Below are 25521 nucleotides of genomic sequence, written 5' to 3'. Positions count from 1 at the left end.
TGCTTATTTTGCTCTTCTGAGCCAAAAACACGGTTTTTGACCCCAAAATTCAGATGTCGCGATACGATGTCCGATTTCCTTCGGACAAACGTTATTGGGTGCGCAATAATTTTCTGAAACTATGTATGCACAATTTCTATCAAAAATGCTTATTTTGCTCTTCAGAGCCAAAAACACGGTTTTTGACCCCAAAATTCAGATATCGCGATACAATGTCCGATTTCCTTCGGACAAACTTTTTTGGGTGCGCAATAATTTTCTGAAACTATGTATGCACATTTTCTATCAAAAATGCTTGCGCTTATTTTGCTCTTCTGAGCCAAAAACACGTTTTTTACCTCAAAATTCAGATATCACGATACAATGCCCGATTTCCTTCGGACAAACTTTTTTGGGTGCGCAATAATTTTCTGAAACTATGTATGCACAATTTCTATCAAAAATACTTATTTTGCTCTTCTGAGCCAAAAACACGGTTTTTGACCCCAAAATTCAGATATCGCGATACAATGTCCGATTTCCTTCGGACAAACTTTTTTGGGTGCGCAATAATTTTCTGAAACTGTGTATGCACATTTTCTATCAAAAATGCTTATTTTGCTCTTCTGAGCCAAAAACACGGTTTTTTACCTCAAAATTCAGATATCGCGATACAATGTCCGATTTCCTTCGGACAAACTTTTTTGGGTGCGCAATAATTTTCTGAAACTATGTATGCACAATTTCTATCAAAAATGCTTATTTTGCTCTTCTGAGCCAAAAACACGGTTTTTGACCCCAAAATTCAGATATCGCGATACGATGTCCGATTTCCTTCGGACAAACGTTATTGGGTGCGCAATAATTTTCTGAAACTATGTATGCACAATTTCTATCAAAAATGCTTATTTTGCTCTTCTGAGCCAAAAACACGGTTTTTTACCTCAAAATTCAGATATCGCGATACAATGTCCGATTTCCTTCGGACAAACTTTTTTGGGTGCGCAATAATTTTCTGAAACTATGTATGCACATTTTCTATCAAAAATGCTTATTTTGCTCTTCTGAGCCAAAAACACGGTTTTTGACCCCAAAATTCAGATATCGCGATACGATGTCCGATTTCCTTCGAACAAACATTTTCAGGTGCAGAATAATTTTTCTGAAATTTCGTATGCACCTTTTCTATAAAAATGCTTATTTCGCTCTTCTGAGCCAAAAACACGGTTTTTGACCCCAAAATTCAGATATCGCGATACAATGTCCGATTTCCTTCGGACAAACTTTTTTGGGTGCGCAATAATTTTCTGAAACTATGTATGCACATTTTCTATCAAAAATGCTTATTTTGCTCTTCTGAGCCAAAAACACGGTTTTTGACCCCAAAATTCAGATATCGCGATACAATGTCCGATTTCCTTCGGACAAACGTTATTGGGTGCGCAATAATTTTCTGAAACTATGTATGCACAATTTCTATCAAAAATGCTTATTTCGCTCTTCTGAGCCAAAAACACGGTTTTTGACCCCAAAATCCAGATATCGCGATACAATGTCCGATTTCCTTCGGACAAACTTTTTTGGGTGCGCAATAATTTTCTGAAACTATGTATGCATATTTTGCTCTTTTGAGAGAAAGGATTACTTTTTGTATATCCGTAGAGTAACCTTGAGTTGACGCACTTTTTTGTGTTGACGCACAGTGGGCGAGTGGATCTCTTGAAGATACGGAAAGGGGATTTTCTTATGATATGTGTATTTTCACAGCGTACGGTGTATTGCAAAGTAGGCCAGTCGATGTGTAAAATGTCTTTTAGGCCACACCAATTTAATTTCTTGGTTCACGGATTTTTTCATAAAAAATATGGAGCAAGAGGACGAAATAAAAATAAAAATAAAAATTGTAAAATGATTGGGGTAAAGGTAACGGCTAATCCAAAACATAGAAAAGAAGTTTTCGGCTTGAAAAAAGTACAAAAACACTATTATTGTACAGTAACAGCACCTGTACCCACACTTTAAGGAGCGTATAATATAAAAGCCAATTTGCTACACCAGAAAGCTGGTGAATGGTTTTATTAATGGTGAAAATTTGCTGACTGGTAATTTTTATTTTTATTTTTTTTTCCAAAAAATAGGAGCGAGCGAATCCGTGAACCAAGAAATTAATTTGGTGTGGCCTTATATGATGGAAAAAGACGCCCATTCTGCCAAGCGTAGGTGTTTCTGCACCTTGGGTATATGTTGCACATTACAGGATTCACACGTAATATTGACAAGTTCCTTATAGATTTGTTCAACAAAAAAGAATGAAAATGTGTAGGGTATCTAACAACTGATTTCATTCCAAGTAACACAGTATTATACGCTATCAGAGTTTTTAAAAATGATGCACTTTTGCGCTTTGTGAAAATTGAAGACAGTTTATTCGACTGTTATTTTCGGGGAATAAAGAAAGATCAGAGCTATCAATAGCACAGGTAGGGGTCATATTACGAAGCTACTTTACAGAAAATTTCGTTCACAAATGCCAATTTGTTCGCGTTTTAGAAAGAATGGCTTAATTCCACCGTACCGTGGTTGAAATTAACTCCGAATCGTCTCTGCAGAAAGCAGCCATTAGAACGCGTTTTGATGACGGCGCGAGACCAGAATGTGTTCGATATCGATCGATGTCATAGAGTCGGATTTCTTTCTAATCCAGCTGCTGTATTCATGACTGAATATAGTCGTCATTTGACATCCCAAGCTAGCTAAATTCACGTACGAGTTAAGCTAACTGGGTTACTATGTGAAAGTAAGACAAACATATAACTAAACTCACATCACGGCGACACTCAAATGTGCAGTTCTATCATGTTCGAATCAACAGGTAACGACATTATTTGTACTTTTCAGCAATTGTGAATAGCTTTAACATTTGATATCTCATAAGACGCAATTTGACATGTGAAATCGTCATTTTGGTGGATATAATTATAAGGCACGATAGCTCTGTGACCACCTGTTGGCCGCCTTGCCTTTTGGTAGGTATAGCCGGGCTTCGTTCATCATTAAGTTGACATAAATCGTGTTGGATTTTATCCACGTGTCACTTGTTCAACGTGCCAAGTAAGACATTTGAACGATGAATCTCGTTTTACAATGCACAAATGGCATTATTAACCAGACCCTACCTAATCCCTAGCTCCAAACCTGGGGAGAAATTGTGAACACTCTTAACTGTTTTGGGTTTTGCAACTGAGAAGATGTAAGGATGCCTACTACATAAGTTTGAACGCAAGACATTGTTTGAAAACGGTTTTAAGCTCAGAGATACGGACTGATACTTTGTTTATAATTGATCACACCAATGCTGGACTGCTTGCATAAAGCCAGTGACACCCGCCGTACTTGAAACTGTGTGCCATGTACGTGCAAAAACGTGGGTAAATTTTGGGATCCGTAAGTGGTAAGTACCGACTCCGTACAAAAAACGGATTTGGGAGAATGCAGACACGATAATAAAACGCCAGCGGTCGTGGAAGGTCGTGAATTAGGTTACAAATGTAGTTAAGAGAGGACAAGGATAAAGCTTGGTTTGTGTTCTAGAATCATATATTTCCAACTCTCTTCGAAAGCATGCGCAAGTGGAGCTGAATGAGAGCAAGTAGGGCGACATGACATGAAATTTCATAATTGGTTAGTTTCCCGCCGGTTTATGGCACGCCAAAGGGGGTATAAAAATGAGAGGAAAAGCTTTCTACAGAGAGGAAAGAAACGCATGGCAAGAGGAGGTATCTTACCGTGTGAAAGAAAAACGGCGAGAAGAACTTGTTTCGCAAATTTCATGACATTATCAATATAAATGTCTAGGTCTGTGAATACAGTGTGAGGTCTGAACAAGAAGCGCCGATAATGAAATTGTCGTACTCGTCATGACGGCAAGAGCTGGCTCGGGAAACTATCATGGACGGATGCCGATAGAAGACATCGTCTCTGTTTGTTCTATGAGGTTGTAAATGTCTTAATGGGCGTTACTTAACCGTGTTAATGCCTTGTACCCAGTCATGAATAGTGCCAACGATTTTGTATTTTTTCAAAAAGCGACCTGAATTGTTTCCATTCCCCGCCCTTCGTTCGTTAAATCCAACCAAATTTTCCGCTACAGTTTTAAACAATGCAAAGCAAAGCATGTTTGCAAGCGTGAACCGATCCAGACACTTCTAGGCATCGTCCATAAGGTGTGGACTCCGTTCTTGAGAAATCCAGAGAAACACTCTGAATTCTCTCTCAACATTTCACCCCGACATTTGCACATCGAGGATGGAGCTGAACCGTGGTGCTTGCCTATGGTATCTTAGAAAATTTCGACAAGTCAATATTATCGTTACTCTTACTCTCCAAACAGAGGTTAGGCTCCGGCTGGTTTTTAACGTCTTTTTTAGTCGTTTTTATCGGGCTTTCTATTTTGTATTTTATTTATCTTGCTGTGACAAAACCTAGACCTCTGCTCGGAGAGTAGTTACTCTTAGCAACGGCCAAACGTCCGTCAACACTCATGAGATCGCGATCGACGAAGGTTTGGGCTAGAGTTTTCAGAAAGTCAAACCATCCGGTTGTACAGCGATTGTAACAGGGGTTGCCACTGGTATCAGGATAATGCACAGTGGCTCATGGTTACTAGTATTGTCATTGACGTAATTAAACTAGATATGCACTAGAAGATTTGTCGGATGCCATACTGATTCGCAACATCCCTGTTTGCTTTCAATGTACAAATAATGAGCGTTGTTACCAGTTCATACGCTGGGGTGTTGCAAAAAATATCCAAGTTTGCGTTTCTGCATTATCACCAGATGAATGTACAGCCGTGTCTTTTAGAGGTTTGTTATATAACAGGAGGTCCCAAAAGGAACATTTGGAGGACGTTTTGTAGAAATAGACAGAAGCTGTAAGACATGTGGTACAACGCTATGACTTCGAGGGCTGAAGGACGTCTACGAAAACGTGAAACACCATTGTTGCTTGAGTATTATAAACCGTATTCAAATCGATGCACTGGAAATTTTCTACCGTAATTTACACACGATTGACGGTCGTCGCGCCGCCGGTTATCATCCGTTTTAGGGCGTTCACACGTTTTAGTCGTAACACATTTTTTTTCTAAGCTTTAATACGTCACGTCGAAATGTGTTGAATACTGTTTCAGTGTGTAGAAGGCATGAAATGTATTCCACTTATCTTTGCAATACCTAATGTAATTGTGAAGCTTCTCCGGTCCACTCCGACAGGGTTCTTCATCATCCATCAGAACAATATCTTTTTAAACTAAAATTTCAAGAAATGTAGGTCATCAATTGCAATTTATGCATGTGATAATTTCACGATTCAAAGGCCCCGCTGCCATAAAAAACAGAACTTTTGACTAAACAGAGATCTATATACCTTTGAGTCTTGTCGGGATGATCACAGATGTTTAGAGCTGCGACTGTAGAATGTCGTCTTTCGTTCTAGAGTTATCAAAGAGTTGAATTTGTTCTAGAGGCTACAATACGCCTTATACAAAACTGAAAACAGTTTTAAAGTAGCGTCTTTTATTCTAGACTTTCAATGTTGAAAGTTTGAAGTTCAGCGTCTAGGATTAGGACGACCCACTGTTCCAGCAGGTCAACATTGATATCGATAGAAATACTCCAAAACGCCTCCAACTTTGATTTATAAATCTGTTGCCCCCGACCGAAACGTCTGCTTGGAGATGATCAGATCAGATAACAGGCTCAGGGGCCTGCCCTGTCCCTCCTGCACTCCACCACCGACTGGCATGACTGGAGACACCCGGACCCCAGACCCGGAAAATCCCCCACAGAGATTGGTATGCCAACAGTCATGTGACTGCACTCGGCGGTTTATACAAAATCATTTGAAAGATGGTGGCCCGTTTCTACCGTTTTCTTCAATTATCAGGCCTGTATCGTCGCGTTCTGACTGTGGATTATTGTTGCGGACATGTTGTGGGAACGGGATCATCCAGATTCAGGATATTACTGGGATGCCCGGGATTCTCTAGGATGAACCATGTTATTTGCCAAATTGAGGGACTGATTTTTGGCGGTCACTCACTGCCCTCCAGGAATTATGGACCCACCCCGGTGCTACCACACGCGTCCCTGCTAGTTAAATGAGGTAAGATATCCTCTTTTATGTTGCTGAAACAATAGCTTGATCAAAATGACACTCTATTGCCTAATATTTTTTCATGGATCTAACGGTCTAGTCTGTAGGCTGGGGAGGGGGGGGGGGTGAGAAAATACACTTGAATTTAAATTGTGGTGCTCATTTTGTTGGCAGCACAGTCACTTGCTTGTTTTTCGTTGAAAATGATATGCTACAGATGTTTAAGAACTTAGCGCTCAGCCTCCGGAGATCGTTTCTAATAGAACCCCGAGTTTTTATCTATCTGACCCTACCCGGGGGGTTTGCTTGTCGGAGGGGGACGGCACACAGCTAGTTAGATTTATTTGGCCAAAATGTGTAGTTTAAACGTTTATCATCTTCAGAAGACCATCTTCATTTTTGAAACAAAAGAATTTGCTCCCATGTTCGTTCGGTGAATAGTTTCATTTTAGTTGATCCCCTAAAGGCCATCTTTGGGAAAGAGCAGCTTCAGATATGTGAGTTACACTTACAGTATCTGCGAGGTCCTGGTCTTGGGGGAGAATCATTAATGTAAATTCTGAGGACGACGTCAGAGGTTGAGCCCGGCCAGGACTATTGGACTTCGTGAAAGTTTGTCCGTCGTCCGAACATTGGGGTAGTCTGAGTCTTTGCAAACTTCTTGTTGACTAATTGTTAAGGAGATGGAGCTTGGAATCAGTTTGAATCGCCAAATAATTATTTCCCAAGGATACGAGGAAACATTAGGAACGGTCCCTAATGCCCCCTCCTCCGGCCCCGCTGCACGATGATTTCTTACCACCGAGTAGATGTGTTGCCAAGGCTCATCAGAATTCTTAAAACATAGAAAGAATACAAGAAGGCAGACTTTTTACTTTGTCTTCTCTTAATAGAATAGAGAGTGATATGTACTACCACATCATGGGATACATTGACTTGGTGATTTCTGGTTTTTTTCTGCTCAAAGTGTATTTTTTCTGGCCCAGGGACCAGAACGCCTCGATGGCTAGTGAACATCTGGGAAGCATTTTCCCTTGGCCTGGTGTGGCCCGGAGTGGCCAAGAAGTCTCTACCAGACTCACGCTGGCTACTACACACCAGGGGAGTTGTGCTACTAGCCTGAATACCAGACCCCAGCCCGATCTCAAAAAATATCTATCACGCGATAGATTTTGCTACTAGAGGGTTTGGCCGGTCGCGTAGCCACTCCGGAGGGAACATAAAGCATGCACTGACTCCCTTGGCCAATTTCCCGATTTTTTTTCCGTTCTACGCTCCCTGTACCACGCAGGAATTCGAAGGCCTGGTGGAGGCTAGTTGAAATGCCCGATCCGGCTTTTTCTGGGGAGACAAGATCAGTGATTTTATTTCCAACCGTACAAACCGAAAGAAATTATCAGCCGCTGCAGATATCACAAAATCCTCAATTCATTCATGTCAAACTTACAAGTTTTTGTCTCTCTCGCTCTCTCATTTCTCTTATTATTACTTTCAAACACTCTGTCTCAAAACGAAGTTAGTGATGCACCAATATCGCCCTGCCAAAATTCTGTCCACGGCTGTGATTGAATGCACGCAGTGCTTTTGTTTGATTTTACTAACATAAGCACGACTTTTCCAGTACCAGCAATCCATTTTTTTCTTATAAATTTCGCAATACGGATAGATGTTGGCATGCGCAACAGTTATATACCGTGCGTGGTCTGTGCTCTGGAGTGGTTGAGCTGTATAGTAAGGCAAAGTATTTCGGGAGTAAACGGTCCCAACTCCCAAGCATATCATATCGGTTGTACGCCGGTCTCCCTGGAGACCCAGTAGGATACCTCCCACCAGAAAACCTAGGAGCAGGCTTAGTTTTGTTTGACCCTCTAAACTTTCTGGTATCCTTGTATGCAGTCTATTGTAGCTTGGCCAGGCTCTCTTCGGAAGTGAGTTCCGCCGCAGGGTAGTATTTCGAAACCGGCCGGGAGAAGTTTTACGCGGCGGGACTAGGGATTATAATTTCTGATCGACTCAGAAAGACAATTGTACATGAAAGTGAAAGTAGAGAAAGTTATTGTTTAGAATTAGAATCTATAGTCGTCCTGTACTTTAACCTATGATAAGGAGATACTCTCACATGTTTCAATTTGCGTTGTCTTTCCGAGGACTCCTAATCATTTTAGCTTGGCACGATTTGTACAGTATCATGAGTATGATTTTTAATCTTTTATCTTTAGCATGTTAATTGCAGTCTTACTTAGAATCAACGGTGACCATCTATCTGATCAGCCTTGTCACAAACGTTATTGCAGGTGTCGGTTGGACATTATTCAGTTACATACCATACTCTGCGTTTTATTTATTTGTCCAGCCTTCCTGACCACTTAGATTTCATAATGAAAGCAGCTTTTCTTTGGCCAAACGTTTTTTGCTCGCGGCAGTGTTAGAGTTCCCAGATGATGTCATCCATGTAATGTAATCAACATGGCCAGGGGTGCCTAAGCATTTGCACGATCCCTATGAAATTCGTACGAATATTATGTGATACACACGAATCATTGGTAATCTCCAAGCAGATCCCACGGTTGCATAAGATAAGTATTAAAAGCTGCCAGAGGAATGAAGCTGGCCTAGGTGTGTGTATGCCTCCGGTCTCTCTTCTTCAAATCCAGTAGACGTCCGAATATCAAATGCAGATATACTATAGAACATTTTGGACAGGCCTTCACACTCCTAGCCTCTACCAGGCTTCGTGGTTTGATGGTCTAATTGTCGAAATTGGACAAATAGAGTCACCGTACGCTAGGGGAGTCAGCCGGCCGAGAAGGTCCATTTTTGTGGTTTGAAAACCCCACATAATCCTTGTGACAGTGTGTGCAAACAAATCCCATACCACTCCAGCTAACAGGTATGAACATACATAAGTTCTCAATATTGTTTGTGATAGATTCCAGCGCATGGACCAGCATGGCATGGTCACACTTTTTTCCTGAGGCAGACAAGGGCAGAGATGCATCGCGCATCTGCATGTTTGTTCTTTAGGCCGGGGAAAGTTGATCCCTTGTAATGGTTAATATATGCACCACGAAGACGGCCTTCCGCTCCTGGGGCCAGGGGGTAAGGTTCCCATGGTTCCACTGTCAATCACGGTAAACAAAGTCGGATCTGGAAAGCGCTCAAAGAGACTCAGATAATGAACTCCGCCCTCTAAGGGGCGTACCCTCTAGGGTAGGCCTATCAGAAAACTCCGACTGTGGGGTGGCTGTCGCACGCACGTGCCACTTCAAATTGATGAGAGGGCTGCCGGCAAAGTTAGGCAATGTAAACAAAAACGTTACACATGCTTCATTTGAGAAGATAGCAGTTTTCGGATCCTAGAGGATCTCAGAATACATCAGAAAACTGCCATTAGTTCATTAAAATAAGCTTAAGCGTCCGGCTGAGTTTGTAACGGAGAGCGCCAGAGTTGTGCCCTTTTCCTAGAAATTTACACGAAAGATTACGCGGCGCAAAAAAAAAAAAAAAAACAAGTCGGCGGCGACTTCTGACAACGCTAGGGGTCCAGTTGATCCCCCACCCCTACTACGTTACGATCACGGCCAATTCGTAACGACCGCATGAGCATTTCCCCCAAATTTCTTCCGATTTTAATACAATTTTACACATCATCAGAGGACCGTTATTTTGCGACCTTTACAAATAAAGCCTCACAGACATGACACAAGACAGAGATGGTTCATTCAGGAATAACATAAATAAGACAGCTCGCCTTTCAACCGAGTCCTTCGTTCAGCTCTAACTGAGAAGCGAGCATTCCATTTCTCGCCAGCGTCGGGTTTTGCGCATTGCGATACCCAACACCGTAGAAGTCGGAGGGTTCTGGGTGGAATGAAATCGCTCCCCTGGCAGTTCAAAACCCACCACAACCCAAAATAACCCGACTCCCGGCAGCGTTGAACCCAATTACCAGACAATTTGCTTCCGTCAGGGTCGCCGCCGGTGGGTTCTGCCGGGTTCGCGAGCGGGTTCTACTGGGTTCGTTTCCATGACAACCGCCATACCGCGCGCCGCCGGTGGGTTCTGCCGGGTTCGCAAGCGGGTTCTATTGGGTTCGTTTCCATGACAACCGCCATACCGCGCGCCGCCGGTGGGTTCTGCCGGGTTCGCAAGCGGGTTCTATTGGGTTCGTTACCATGACGACCGCCATCCCCGGCGGGTTCTGCCGGGTTCCCGCCGGTGGGTTCTAGTGGGTTCCCAGGCGGGTTCCGGCGGGTTGAGGAACTCATTTTGACCCGATCTTAGTGGGTTAAAGTGGGGTAAAACGGCCAAAATGGACCCACTTCAACCCTGGAAGTGGGTCCAGTAGGGTTCTAGAGGGTTCATCGGTCTCAGGGCTCGGGTTATCTTGGGTTCACCTAGTGAGTGAACCCTAGGGTTATTTTGGGTTTTGGACCCTCCAGAACCCACACAATTTTACAGGGTCCACTGAAACATTCCCGAGAATCGCCATACACTTACACACTCCGTGCACTCGGTCCACTGAAAGATTCCCGAGAATCGTAAACTTACACACAGTGTGTACTCGGTACACGGAAAGATTCCCGAGAATCGTAAACTTACACACACTGTGTACTCGGTACACGGAAAGATTCTGGAGGAAACGTACACTTACACACACTGTGAACTAGGTTCACAGAAAGATTCCCGACCACTAAAAGATTCCCGAGAATCGCACATTTAGCGGTTACACAAACTGTCGATTCCAAAGAATCACACATACGAACGGCTGCCGAGATCACCCGAAGTTTGCCGAACACCGACTTTCGAACGCTTTGAAACGCCGTTTCAAAAGCCCTTGTTTTCGGCGAAATGCCTCAATGAAATAAAACACATTGACACTACTTATTATCTAGGTGTTACTTACTAGCCATGCAACCATACTTGGGACACAACACCTAAAAACAAAGAAGATATGCAGCATTTTGTAAAATCCAATTTCCGGGGAACAGCGTTACCAGCAGTACCATTTCTGGCCGTTAGGGTCGCTGCTGCACAAGACGATTACATCATTGCCAGCCAATCAGGCGCGAGACTCAGATTTCCCGCCAAATAAAGTTTCAGTGAACCAAGTACACACAGCGTGTTTTATAGTGTAATAGTGTATGATTATCGGGATTCTTTCAGTGGACTGAGTACACAGTGAATGATTCTTTCAGTGTCGGACCAAGACACAGAGTGTGTTAGTGTATGATTCCCGGGAATATTTCAGTGGACCGAGTACACTGTGTGTGTGAGCCAGTGTATGATTCTCAGGAATCTCTGTGGAATGAGTACACACTGTTTGAGTTCATAGAGTCTGATTTTAGTACGGCAAAGTACATGTAATATTGATTTCAACAAATACTCAATGGCCCATCGCCTTTGGTCAAACCAGCCACGTTGAAAACTATTCTCACGTAAAAGCCGAGAAGTCCCAGGTCCAACATAGAACCGTGGTTCTAACTCACTTTTCCTGTGGTCACCCCATAGGCGGTAGGCCATCGAGTTTTTGTTGAAATCAGTATTAGTTTGCTGTAATAAAAATCCTACTCTAATGAACTCAAAGTGTGTAGTCGTTCCACCATGGGATTCCCGAGAATCATACACTATATCAAACATACACTTTGTACTCGGTCCACTGAAACATTCCCGAGAATCGTCATACACTTACACACTCCGTGCACTCGGTCCACGAAAAGATTCCCGAGAATCGTACACTTACACACACTGTGTACTCGTCCACGGAAAGATTCCCGAGAATCGTACACTTAGCGGTTACACGAACTGCCGATTCCAAAAAATCGAACAGTTGCCGAAATCACCCGAAGTTTGCCGAACACCGACTTCCGAACGCTTTGGTACGTGTTAGGAACAATAATGAGCATTTCCTACCCAGTCATTTATATGTAGTTAGTGAAGTTAGCCCTCTTGGCGGTTCATCGGTTCGAGCAGGGCTTCGCGAACGCGTTCGAGCAAACTGCGAAACTGTTCTACTCCCGTCGGCCTTTGCGTGAACTATCCCGTGATCTAGAACGACGCAGCAAACGGAGCTCGGCGTACACAGTGCGTCTCAAGCTCAGCATCTTGTTTATTATTTGATTCAATGGACTGAGTACACAGTATGGTATTACTGTATACAGTGTGTGTTGAGTACATACGTACAAAGATAGCAACAGCGATTTCAACAAAAACTCGATGGCCTATCGCCCATGATTTATATGTAGTTAGTGAAGTTAGCCCCTTGGCAGTTCATCGGTTCGAGCAGGGCTTCGCGAACGCGTTCGAGCCAACTGCGAAACTGTTCTACTCCCGTCGGCCTTTGCGCGAACTATCCCCGTGATCTAGAACGACACCGCAGACCAGACCGAGGTCGGCGTACACAGTGCGTCTTTCAAGTTCAGCGTGCTTGTTTATTATTTGATTCAATGGAATGAGTACGAGTAACTGAGTGCGGTTGTACTGTATACAGTGTGTGTTGACTGTTGAGTATATACGTACAAAAAAAGCAACAGCGATTTCGACAAAAACCCGATCGCCAATCGCCCATGGTTTATCGAGATACTTTTCTTTGACTATTTTTACGACAATATCAGGTTTTCGATATTCTTTCATAGTATTTCTATAGTAGTCAGCAAGCCTAAAAGCCCTTATAGATAGAAGCGGATGCCAATGTGTATCAATCGCATGTAATGTAGTTGAAATGCTGTTAGAGATAAACACATAGCCGACACTAATTAACAAGATTTTTTCAAGTTTTGAGGATACATATTCGTCCACCAGATATGCCTGTCGGCTGGAGTGCCTGGTCGGCATGGGGTCCATGTGACGACACCTGCACCAAGACCAGGCGGCGCTTTTGCTCCCACCCTGACGGCTGTAGTGGACATGACACCGAGACACAGAACTGCCCCTGGCCTTGCTTGGGTGATTTATGCTTCTCTAAGATTTTTGCATTATCATCTTATGCTGATCTTGTATGGACACTTTCGGACTCCTGACCATGCACAGTTATGGTTAGATTGGGTAACATCTCTGTAACATAGGGTATTGTAAATCTAAAAATAAAGTCTATGGCTACGAACCATGGGAAGATCTTAAAAAAAAAACTAGAGTTCGGTGACCTCATACCTCCATGAAATATTTAGAGCTTTTGTAAATTTCATGCAATTGACTAACACATTAACATAATTTATGCATGGTGTTGTTCATCATTGACTAACGTACATGTCATAATTATTAAATTCCCATCATAAATCATAAAGCGGTTTTGCAATTTTTACATAGATCATGCAAATAAATTCCTCATTACCGTATTTGGTATCTGCTTATATTCCACCTATCATAATTGACATGTGTTACATTTATTGAGGTCCAGTTATTGAAAACAATGGAATTATACAATTTCCTCATTAATTATGCAAAGTAAGTCCTCATTTGCATAACATGCATATCATTATGAACATCTGTGCCTAAGCTACCTGCATGCCTAAAATGATGCCAATCCGTCAATCCTTTCTGCAGTTATCCTCTTTGGAATGTTAACAAAAAAGCCCCTGCAGTTTCGAAATAAAATATTAGGGGCTGAAACTTGCCCCACCCAAGTGTCAAGACAATATCACGTCCGGTAAAAGAGATACAAACTGTTTTTTTACAATTCGACTTGAAATTGACATCAGCGGTTCTGTAAGATCTGCCCGTTGTTTTTCTCATCCGGGCCTAAGTGGGCGTCCACCCCGACTGTGGCAGCAGTTTCCTGGGCGGTCCCAGCGGCGAGATCAAGTCCCCCATGCACCCTCTGGACTACCCCGACTTCCTGAACTGCAGGTGGCTCATCAACGCCACGGGGACGGAGCCCATCATTCTCAGCTTCAAGGAGTTCTCTGTGGAGGCTGGCGGCGCAGGATGTATCTATGACGCTCTCAAGGTACGGACACAAGACGGTCACAATTACAGACTATGATGTGGGGTCGAAAGCGTACAGGTACACTATAGTGACTACTCCTAATGAAGTCAATGTGTATTTGTACGCATGAAGAAGATTTTTTTTGTCAAATAAATATACATCTGTTGTTCTGATGCTTGGAGATCAGCTGTCAGGGGTTAACACCGCTAGCGAAAGGGCAATTTCGGGAAGAGTGGCTTAGTGTAATATTTGACTCCTTTTGTAATGAAGGGGCAATGTGCTTACCAGGAATTTGATCAGCTTGCCAGTAGTTATGAACACATATAACTTATTTTTGTAGGTGTATGACGGTACGGACGAGAGCGCCCCTCTGCTCGGTACCTACTGCGGGGAGACCAACCCACTGGACGTGACGTCATCGGGAGGCCAGATGTTCATCACCTTCTCTTCAGACAGCTCCTACACGGAGCGGGGATTCATCATCCAGTACTCCAGTGGTAAGAGCTCATTTTCAAGAGGGAAATGGACGTGATACATTGCTTCGAAAACGTCAGTCCTACAATAAAATAATGTATTTCACCTGTGATTTCAAATCTTTGTCGAGTTTATCCTTCCTGTGCTTTGTGCAAAAAGGAATGATGACAATGTTGGATTTCCAAATACCTGTCACTGTGTCATTGATTTTTCCATCAGATAACAACAGATAACAACACGAAACTCAACACATTAATATTTTAAGTGTTAACCCTATCTAGACTGGGCTTTTTGGGCATTCCCTGGACTGGAGGGGGGGGAGCTTCGTATTTTCAAAGCGGCTTACTGTACGATCACCAAATTTGCAGGGGGTGTTATGTTTGTCAAGTTTTATAATTCCTGAAATTTTCATGTCATTATGACGTGTATGACGTAATTATAACGTCATTAATTGATTTTTTTGGCTAAAACAGGGAATTCCCATAATACCTAGATATTTCACACAAAAAGTTTATTAAAGTGCTATAAGACTTCTGTTGTCAAAAGCCGACGCAACGAAGTTCAAATGACGTCATAAACTGACGTCATCTGTAGCTTAGCTATTAGATATTACAGATATATAAAGAGAAGTTTAGTTTAGCAAGAAAATCTTAAAATTCCATTGTTTAAGCCAAAATTAGTGATTTTTGTAAAATTTTCCTTTAGTAACACGAAAAATTATAAACTCTATTTTTTGTAAATTGTTGCCAACAATATTCTAGGAAAAGTCACCAAGTGGTATTTTTAGCACAAGCTGTTGGGAGCTATACGACATCAAAGTTGGCGAAGTCGCCCCTCCCATCCCCAGTCTGGATGGGGTTAATACAAACTACTTGTATTTTTCAGTCCGAATGCTGGTGGACTGTGACTTCGACACCGACATGTGTAACTTCTTCCAGGACGAATCCGACAACTTCGACTGGATCCGCCACACAGGGTCCACTCCGTCCGGACAGACAGGACCGTTGACCACACCACTGGACTGGGTACGTGATTCGAGCTTATTCTGGCCGAATATTTCCCTTGGTCTACGGATGAGTCGAATTTGTATAACGTTTTTACTGTGGTCACAACTGAATGTAAAATGAGGCAGTTATATAATACATTGGAACAAACGTAAATCTTGAACGCACCATTTTGACTGAAACGTCGTATAAAGACAGTTAGAGCACATGACCAGTAGAACACATGACCCTAGTGTATATATAAAGTCGCAATTGCAACGATCCCATCACCCTCGCACTTGTGAATCCAAATTAAACTTACAAACTTTGAGATAATACCCTCTGTTCATAAGACAATGACAAACGATTTTACCACAGACTGTAACTACTGTAATAGGAGCGAAATTCAGACCATATGTTTCCTGATAATCTTTACTAAGGATATGAATAATAATAAGAGTTTCCCTCTTTTTTTCTTTTCTAATTACATAAACAATTAGGTTAATGATATTCAGTAAGGGTCGTCTTTATGTTGTTTAGTATTGTCTTTAAAGCTTTGTTCGTCCTTCCACCATAGGACACTACCTGTTCATCGAGGCCTCCAGTCCCCAGGAAGTGGGGCACAACGCCATCCTCCGGTCACCAATCTACCCGCCCAGCTCCACCGGCTACTGCCTGGACTTCCACTACCACATGTACGGCGTTAACGTCGGTGCGTACAGTCTATTGTTTCCGTAAAAATGATAGAGTGTCTTAAAGCCTGGGATAGCACCTTAGTAACGTTACAAGACCCTGTTCCGATGCACTGTAAGACGGCCAGCGTTCTTCTACTTGTTACTACTACAGTCCGGCAAAATGGCGTATACTCTCATGTCCGTATCGTGGCGAGATTTGCAGGGAAAGGTTTTAATAAATGCACCCCTTTCAACCACAGGCGACCTGAATGTCTACCTCTTCACCGAAGTCGGGCAGGGGGAACCACTTTGGTCCATGTCCGGTAACCAAGGCAACCAGTGGATCCGTGCGCGCATCAGCATCAAACCTACCAGAAACTTCCAGGTGGATAGAACATTCCCTCGTTTTCATATAATTCCGTTAAACATAATACATTGGCTAAAGGCACTCCGCCAGTAGTCTTCGATTATGTATCAATTCAGCATGATTCAAGCGTATTTAATTATCGCCGTGCAGCTCATGTTCGAGGCCATCCGTGGCACTGATTGGCGGGGAGACATCGCCATCGACGATATCAAGCTGGTCGCTCATCCCTGCGTGTAAGCTGATGGACCACGCCTGCAGCAACCAATATAGACCCCTAAACTATTTTACAAATTGTAGCTTTGCGAACACACCTTAATAATATACATTGACATAACGTAGGCAACTGCCCTATGTAGTACGATTTCTGGTCAGTCGTTTTAATTACAAGAAATTTAGAAATGACAAAAAAACAAACAAGTGACAGGCCTGGCCTGTGCAGGCCGAAATACACTGCACAAGGTGCGCACTGAATCAAACAAGATCGAAATGGCAGGACCATCAACATATGTATTAATAAATGAGAGTTGAAAGTACACTAGTCTTGAACGTCATTCTTATCAACATCTGGCATTTCCGAGAAATGTTGATATATATTATGACATGACGTATTTCCCTTTTTTTGTTGCTGTAGAAGCACTTTTGATGTACCGTTTTAGTTATCGATGCTGACCTTGCAGCTCAATAAAATGCAAGCAAATGAGTATTTTTCCATCGTCTTGTCTTTACTTTTGAATCCCTCCTAACGTCTTGACAAAAGTCTTTAATGCATGATGATGTTCAAGAAACAGCGCTGTTCCTTCCGAAAATTTGAACCTCCCACAATGTTCTTTGTTACTGTCCTATTAAGACATCGAAATCTTATCTCCAAGCAAGTATTTGCAGGGAAATCTTCAATCTGCCCCAAGGTTGTAACGAAAACTACCAAAACGCAACGTTGTTGGCTCCCAGCATCTGCTTGAAGATTCCAGAAATACCATATACTACAGCTACATTTCAACATTTGAAGTAAACAACCGTACTTAGCAGTCCAATAATACAAGTGATGCACGTCCCCTTCCACTGCTAGGAAACCACCACGGTCCGGTAGATGTGCAGTTGACGAACTAATAACTTCTGACCACAAACGTGCAGACCAAATGAGATACAGGACTTGCGACCATTTTTAAAAATGAATAAGTTGAAAACAGTAAATTCTGTCCATCGTAAGACGTTAGATGTAAATTGGACAGGTTTATTTGTCCATGTAAGTGTTTGACAGCATTGGAATGAATGTGTTCGCCAGATCACCTGAGCCGCTTCACTCATCTTCTAATGTCAAACTCATTTTCTACGTTTCTTATTCTCTCAATGGCCGGTGCAATGGCCTAGTGGGTATAGTGTTCGCCTTGCATTCGGTAGGTCGTGAGTTCGATCCCCGGCCGAGTCATACCAAAGACTCTAAAAATGGTACATGCTGCTTTCTCTGCTTAGCACTCAGCACTAATGAGGAAGAGTATGGAAGTTAAACGCACACCACTACCAGCGGACCAGCCTCCTGCTGTAGTGGCTTGCGCATGTGTGGCCCAAGGGCTTCGAAGTGGGGATGGGCGCCACCCTACGCGTCTGTAGATGCATGGCAAACTTTAACTTTAACTTATTCTCTCAATGGGACCCCTGGAATAACTTGTACATGCTGATAACCATACACATGTCGTTTGTTGCGCTAGAAAAATATATACGAATTTCAAATAAAAGTATAATATTCAACCTTTAAAAGAAACGGAAACAAATGGGAGTGTTCTCTTGTAGTTTTTTTTAATGTCCACTGCTGTAAATCAAATCAGATTGAATCATACCTCCGGGCTGACATCTACAATTGGTGATAGTCACATGTCATGTTATTTCTTCCACACATGGTAAAACTAGATAAATAAAAGACAGCACGGGAGCTCCGGTAACCCGATACCCCTTACAGTGGGACATTGCCCCTAGCAACAGACCGCAGTATCAAATTAATTTTCAAACAACCTTGAGTATTAATAAAACTAATAAGAGCTCTATCACACTTGTAATGTGATATTTTGCATGATTTGAAAATACTTCGAATGTAAATACATTTGAAGTGTTTTTAGTGGATATATTTGTTTCATTTACGTCACATGCTCAAAATGCTATGGTTAACATGACATACGAGAACATATCGATTCTTTTATTAGATTGCATATAAATGTATGTTACTATATTACAAATCATATACTTCAAGTGAACAATACAGCTTCATGATGATATATGAAAAACACATAACAAACATAATGCGTACTTGATTGATATGGTCCATAGTAAAAAGTATTGCATTATGATTAACGGTAAATAACTCGCAAACGTCTCTACTACACATCGAAATACACCGTCGCAGACGGCGCCTTATATGAAGCAGACCTGACTCAGCCCTCTATATTGCCTGATTGATGACGTAGAGTTGTTTTCTTGTTATCCTATATTGTTTAATTAGTAGTAGTGATTGTCCTATATTGTTTAATTAGTAGTAGTGATTATCCTATATTGTTTAATTAGTAGAATTCTCTTCTTTTTCTTGTTGTAGTTTATCATACAAGAGTTACAGTAACTGTACTTTTTGTCGTGTCAAAAAAGCTTGTCTATCGTAAAACTGTATTTCATTCTGAACGTCAAGATGGCAACTTCCATGCTGAAATGAGTGCGGGACCAGGCAGCGGACAAGGCACGATGGAATGGGATGTACAAGAACATTACTGATGACACACGTTGATCTGGTGTGCCAATGACAGACAACGTTTTGTGTGCATTTGTCGGGAAACTGGATAGTATGAAAAAGTCAAATTAACTATTGAACAATATAATAAATTGCATTTAGGAGTTGAGATATAATGGGTTACAGATTCATGGTCTCCCGATACCATGATATAAAAGAAAAACTATGATAGATTGTTACAAAATAGGTTGAAAGATTACATGTGGCACTTTGATCTTGGCGACTTTCAACCATTTTTTGTATTCTTGGATAAAAAAAATCTTGCTCATAAGACTTATTGACAAAATCAATCGCTAAGTGCCCGTGCGTGAATAGTTTCATCATGTTCGTAAGTCTCTAAATGATATTATTTCTACATAACCTTTATTTACGTTTAGGACCGCATCTATAAGCTCCCGTGTAATGTGAACCTGTCAGAACTGCCCCAGAGGATGGTGACACGGAAACGTGGAATAAAGCACTTTTTCAATCTTTTTCCTATTTGCTTTTTTGGCACTGCACTCAAGTTAGTAATTTTAACAGTGCCACACACACATGTACACAGTAGAGACACAACGTAAAGGTAGTATTTTCTTTTATCTCCCCGTTCAAAGTTAGGTACTCATTTTTTCACCTGGGTGAAGTGAAGAAAGTCGTGTAAAGTGCCTTTCCCAAGGGCACAGCGTCGGGGCCACAGCGAGTATCCGACTTGGGACCTATAGATTCTGAGCCGAACGTTCTACCAGTTACGCCACACGCGACGCAAATAAAGCACTTGATTGAGTACAAAACAAATATTCAATCACTAGTATGTGTGTGCTCTTCGCCTTCAGGGGTGCTCACCACATGTTTGCCTTTGGCTGCATTTTCTTCAACATCGACAAAAGTTGTCATGGGTATATCTGCACTAACGCTACTTCCGGCTGCTGTGACGTCAGTTGAACACGGGCCTGGACTCTGTTGGCTGCCAGAAGCAGCAGTTCGTCCGTTGTCCTTATTAGGTTCACCCGAGCCAAAGCGTGCCCTGATCGCAGACCAGCACTTCTGCATTACTTCCGAAGTCATTGTCAGCAACAGCGCCTGTAAAAAGCCCTGAGAACCATTAAGCACAATGAAGATGTACTCAAGAACCCTGCTGTCGACATAAGGCACAATGAAGCCGAGAATCCAGGTGAACCCCATCAGACATGAGATACGGACATAGACCCAGGCCTTACTGCTCCACGAGCGAGACAAGGCGGCGTCAGCGATATTAAATGCCTTCCGTATGGCCAACAGGGTCTGGGTGATCAAAACAGCATTGATCAGAAGGGCACAGAAGACAGGAACTCCAAAAGCAACCAGCCGGCCGGTCGGGTTGCCAATCCAACAGTGGTCTCCGTATGCCACCCTGACAGAGCTGCAGGGACAGAACTCCACAAACGCCGTCACCGCGACCACAAGCAATGGTGTAAGCCAAGTGTACAGCATGTACGTGCGCAGTTTGGCTCGTTCTGAAGCCTGGCGAAATGTGAAGAAGAGATCCAAAGATAGGGCGTTCATAGACGTGAAGGCCGTCAGCAGAAAGTAGTGCAGAATAATCCCATACACCACACACCCTACTCCGGGACGGGGGAGCAGACGGGCCACAAAAAGGGACTCTGCAACTGCCATGCATGTCAACATTTGGGCCTTCAGCTTTTCTGGTGCCTTCTTCCAGTTGCCAGACCCGATAGTGTAACCCACAAAAGCAAACACGGCGACCACAGACACAATCACAAGGCCCAGAGTCAACCAACCTTGGTCATCTTCCCAACTATTCGTCGCATGGTTGCCGTTCGTGAAATTGAGGAAATACTCAAGTATGCACTCCCCACAAACCAAAGCTGATGTGTTCAGAATGGTCACCTGTTCAGCTGAGCAAGTCACGTTAGAACTCACCAGATGTACACTACCATTGGGAAGGGTGTTGAACTCTTCCTCGGTGAAAGTCAGCGTTGGTTTGCTACAGTTTTTACCTGTCTGTTTAATTGGGCAAGACACGGAGGAATCCATCCTGTTTAAAGTACCATTGGGAAGAAAGTTGAATTCTTCCGCTGTAAAGTTAGAAGTGTGGTTGCTGCAGTTTTGAAAAGGGATACTTTTGTTTGAAGAGACACCATCTACGTGAGTGGATGAGAGAAGCCGGCAAGTGTCAACAAAAGGATCGTATATAGCGTCTGAGGGGCACTGGTCAGGTCTGGTCTCATCATCCTGGTCATCATTGAAGTTAAACAGGTGAGTTAGTGAGATACACTTGATATCACATTGAACATTTTTTGAAACAGAGCCGCAACTTAAATGTGTAGTTGCTGAAAGGGAAAGCCCCTCGCAAAGAGCACAGTGTATGTTTTGGTAAACCTTTGTGAAATAGAGGGAGGACGTCAATAGAGATTTGTAAGACTTGCACTTCATGGTATCACAATGTCCTTCAAAGGTGCTGATCTCTTGGGAGATACATGGTCTTGGAAAGTATGAAGACACTCTAAATTCTAATCCAAAGTCTAGCAACATCAATCCAGAACAATTAAGACTACGACCTGCAATATCGTTGTACAACTGTGGACTTTCCAGACCATGTGTGGAAGAATTAATCAAACCAGAGCACACTACCGAAGCCCTCCAAATAATTGTTTCTATCAGAGTTACATTGTTACAAACAGCACAAAACATGTTTTTGTAAGGGATAAATGTAGAGGTATGTTGCACTGGCATCCGGTTAATAAGGTCACTCGGGTTGTAGGGATCCACTTCTCTTAGACACTCCTCCCTGGTGACGTCATCAGCCCAGTCGTCTGGGCAGTCAGCCACCATCCAATAGGATGGCTCGGGGTAGTAACCTGATAGGCACTTCCACTTCTCATGGCGCTGATTGGTCGGTAGGCTGCTGCACACTTCCCTGATATGGACAAAGGTATCAGAAGAACTTATGGTAACGTGTATCTGACTTAGGATGTACCAATTAGTTTATTCTATCGCTAAATGTACCTCTTATCTTATGTTAACTTTGATGGGTTGTTTACTTTTATGGTCTGAACCTCATAAAAACAATTTTGCTTCATTTTCATTGAGCATGTTTGGACTACACCAGCAACATATTCGTTGAGTACATAAAAGTGACTATGTTCTTGAAAATAACTTGCAATGAATGAACAAAAATACGAATATTGTTGTCGTTAAGCGGCATCCTGAATTTCAGGGACCGTGCCTTATAGCATAACACAAACGAGAAAAAATTAACCAAATAAAATTTGAATCAAATAATGCTCGCAAGTAACATTCTAACGTCGAATTATAATGCCCCTCTATGGCGTAGACAAATGAGTCAGTTTTTGGTGCTGTAACAATTAACTACCACCGTGTGTCCATGTATGCACATGTGTCCGTGTGTACGCTCGAGCCAATTGTGCAATATGCTTCATATTCATACAGCAGGCATAGGATTTTGTGTCAAATGATTCATGTAAATCATCTATTATGATCGTTTATCTTCTGTTAACAATGTAGAAAAAATGTTGATGTTAGAAATGGGCGCTTTCTTACTTAAAATCTGCACAACAGTCACCGAAAAAAACGCAGTCCTCGTCACAGTTACACAACATCGGTTCATCAATGGGCCGTCCACATATTCCCTGACAGGAAAGACGGCGTTTGCAATATCCACTGACATATTCTAGTGGATCTATGAGAAGAAGGATTATTAGTGAAGGGCACAATTAGGACTGTAATCTCAATGGGTCAGAGCTTATGGATGAGAAGAATTTCTTCCACAGTAATTATATGTGAGAGTTCATTTTTTTCTATTTCGCTTTTGACAGACGAGGACAATTTGGCGCTGAAGTTAATAACTTACATATCAACAGTGCCACATACACAGCACTGCACAGTCTTGAAAGGTAGTCAAGGTAGTCTTTTCTTTTACCCCCTCCCCGACCGAAGTCAGGTACCCATTTTTAAACCTGGTGAAGTAAGGAAGCTCGTGTAAAGTCCCAAGGACACAACGTCGGGGCACGGCGGGTATCGAACTAGGGACGTATAGATTCAGAGTCGAACGCTCTACCAGTTAAGCCACACACGACGCCACAAAATGTTGAGAGTTCCACACAGTATGAATGAAAAAGCATGGTTCAAGTAACTCAAAATTTCATACATCTCTGGATGAGCTCTTAAGAGGTATCTTAAAAGATTTTGTAGATTAAGGCAAACCATCTTTTACCTTCATACCACAAGGGAAAAACAAAACAGATTTTACGGTGATTGTTCTAAGGGCAAACGAGTGAAACCGAACTCTTTTCATGTCTTTGAACTGTATGATGGAATAAGAGGAAATACTCGTGGTGCTTACCCGCGCATGCCACCACATCACAGTAGTCCCATCTCCACACCGCGTCCGTGGTGTAGCACCAGGGCCGCTCCTTGTTGTCAGGGTTACGGCAGAAGTTCTCCTCCAGGCCTGCATCAGGATGGGCCTGTGGTGTGTGGGGATGGCTGTGGGGGGACTGGGAGTCCCATCTCTGACACACCCGATCTCCTGCCCTGTACAGATATACGGTATATAAACGTGTTAAGAACTTGTGGTGTGTGGGGATGGCTGTGGGGGGACTGGGAGTCCCATCTCTGACACACCCGGTCTCCTGCCCTGTACAAATATACGGTATATAAACGTGCAAAGATTATATCTATCTATCTAATATCTATTTATCCAGTGTGTATCTATCTATATATCTATCTTTCTACAAATCTACAGATCGATAGATATATAGAGAAAGAGAGGGAGATGGAGCACTTTTTACAACTTTACATATTTTCCAAATATCTGTCTGTTTCTAAGCTTTACTTTCAAACCGGTCGTTTGATTGGCCAAACCCTCTTCGAAGGAGGACAATAAAACAATGTAAATGGCAATATAATATTGAATTCTACATACCCTAATATGCGTCGCGTATCCGTCTGTCTAGGGTAACCTGCAAAGGACACTTAGAACTATCATATTTTGACAAATATACTTATTTCCAGACCGATTATACATGGCTTACCTATTGACGAATCCTGCGTAGCTCATTCCGTTGTCACTTTCGTAGTAGCATCGTGTCGGCAATTCTGAAAATGTAGAACAAATGTGCAAATAATTGTTAGACCCTAGTCTTTTTTCCGGCCCTTAAAGTCATGTCGATTTGATTACATGCAAGATTATATGGATGAATTCCTCTGGGAATCGCAAAACTGATGCGAGCGTGCGAATAAAACAAAAGTTTGACAAAAAAAGTTTTTTGGAAGGTTAACAAATAACACAAAATACATAGTATGGTGCACCGAATAATAGATTTTTAATTTGTGTTCTCCTCATCTTCTTTGACCATGGAATCGACGTTGGCATTCTATGACCTTAGTATCCATTTTTTAATATTTCTTATTGCAATCTACGGCATGTATTTGCTAATTTTACAGCTGCTTTGTACGATTTACAGTACTATGAAAACTTTTTATTGAAACAACCGAAAATTGATGCGCGCGGATGGCATCCATACAATCAAATCAATATGGTCTTACTATAAATGGATATATTAATAACATTATACCGATATTGTCTTTAAATGTCAGTCGTATTGATACTAAATGAGTTAGTGATCATACCATCACAGGCAAAGACATCACCGCAGTACATCCACCTGATGAGCGGGTTGTTTGTGTAGCACCACGGCCTGTCCTTCCCGTCCGGGTTCCGGCAGTAGTTCATCTCCAGCCCTGCCGATGGGAAGTTCTCTGGGGTGTGGTTATGTGAGTGGGGATACTGAGATGCCCAGTATTGACACCATGATAATGTTCTTTCTGCCACTCCTATGACATTTTCCGTGCCCCTGTAGCTCGCCCCTTTGTCCCGTATATAGTAGCAGGCTGTGGAAAAAGAGTGCTCTGTGGTGAACTCTTACACCACTGTTGCGCGATAAATTGCAAGGCTTGCTTTTCTTTACTGAAATCAAGTATATTTTCAATGTTCAAGATCTTAACTACACATCATAGGTAACTGTAGACTGTTGTGCTACTATTTTTCCAACACATACACTTTACTAAATGTTTTATGTTTGTACGTTTTATGTAAAACGTCATGAGCAATATTACATTTGTCTTTTATCTAGGGTCTGAAATATTCTTCGTACTACATCATTAACCACGGCATTTATCACAACGCCAATTAA

At 42.3% G+C, this 25521-nt stretch overlaps 1 protein-coding gene across 1 annotated transcript in view; it reads left to right on the top strand.

Moving 5' to 3' along the window:
• LOC118425341 (bone morphogenetic protein 1-like) overlaps nt 1–16254 on the top strand; it is a 32541-nt gene extending 16287 nt beyond the window's left edge. Inside the window, exons 5-8 of the mRNA XM_035834150.1 lie at nt 13878–14080; nt 14400–14556; nt 15419–15562; nt 16094–16254. Coding sequence (XP_035690043.1) covers nt 13878–14080; nt 14400–14556; nt 15419–15562; nt 16094–16254 — 665 coding nt within the window. The remainder of the gene's footprint in view (nt 1–13877; nt 14081–14399; nt 14557–15418; nt 15563–16093) is intronic.
• Nucleotides 16255–25521: the final 9267 nt, after the last annotated feature.

Source organism: Branchiostoma floridae, chromosome 11, assembly GCF_000003815.2.
Source record: "Branchiostoma floridae strain S238N-H82 chromosome 11, Bfl_VNyyK, whole genome shotgun sequence".
NCBI lineage: Eukaryota > Metazoa > Chordata > Leptocardii > Amphioxiformes > Branchiostomatidae > Branchiostoma > Branchiostoma floridae.
Note: the sequence above shows the minus strand (reverse complement) of the source record. Positions and strands in the feature narration are given on the sequence as shown.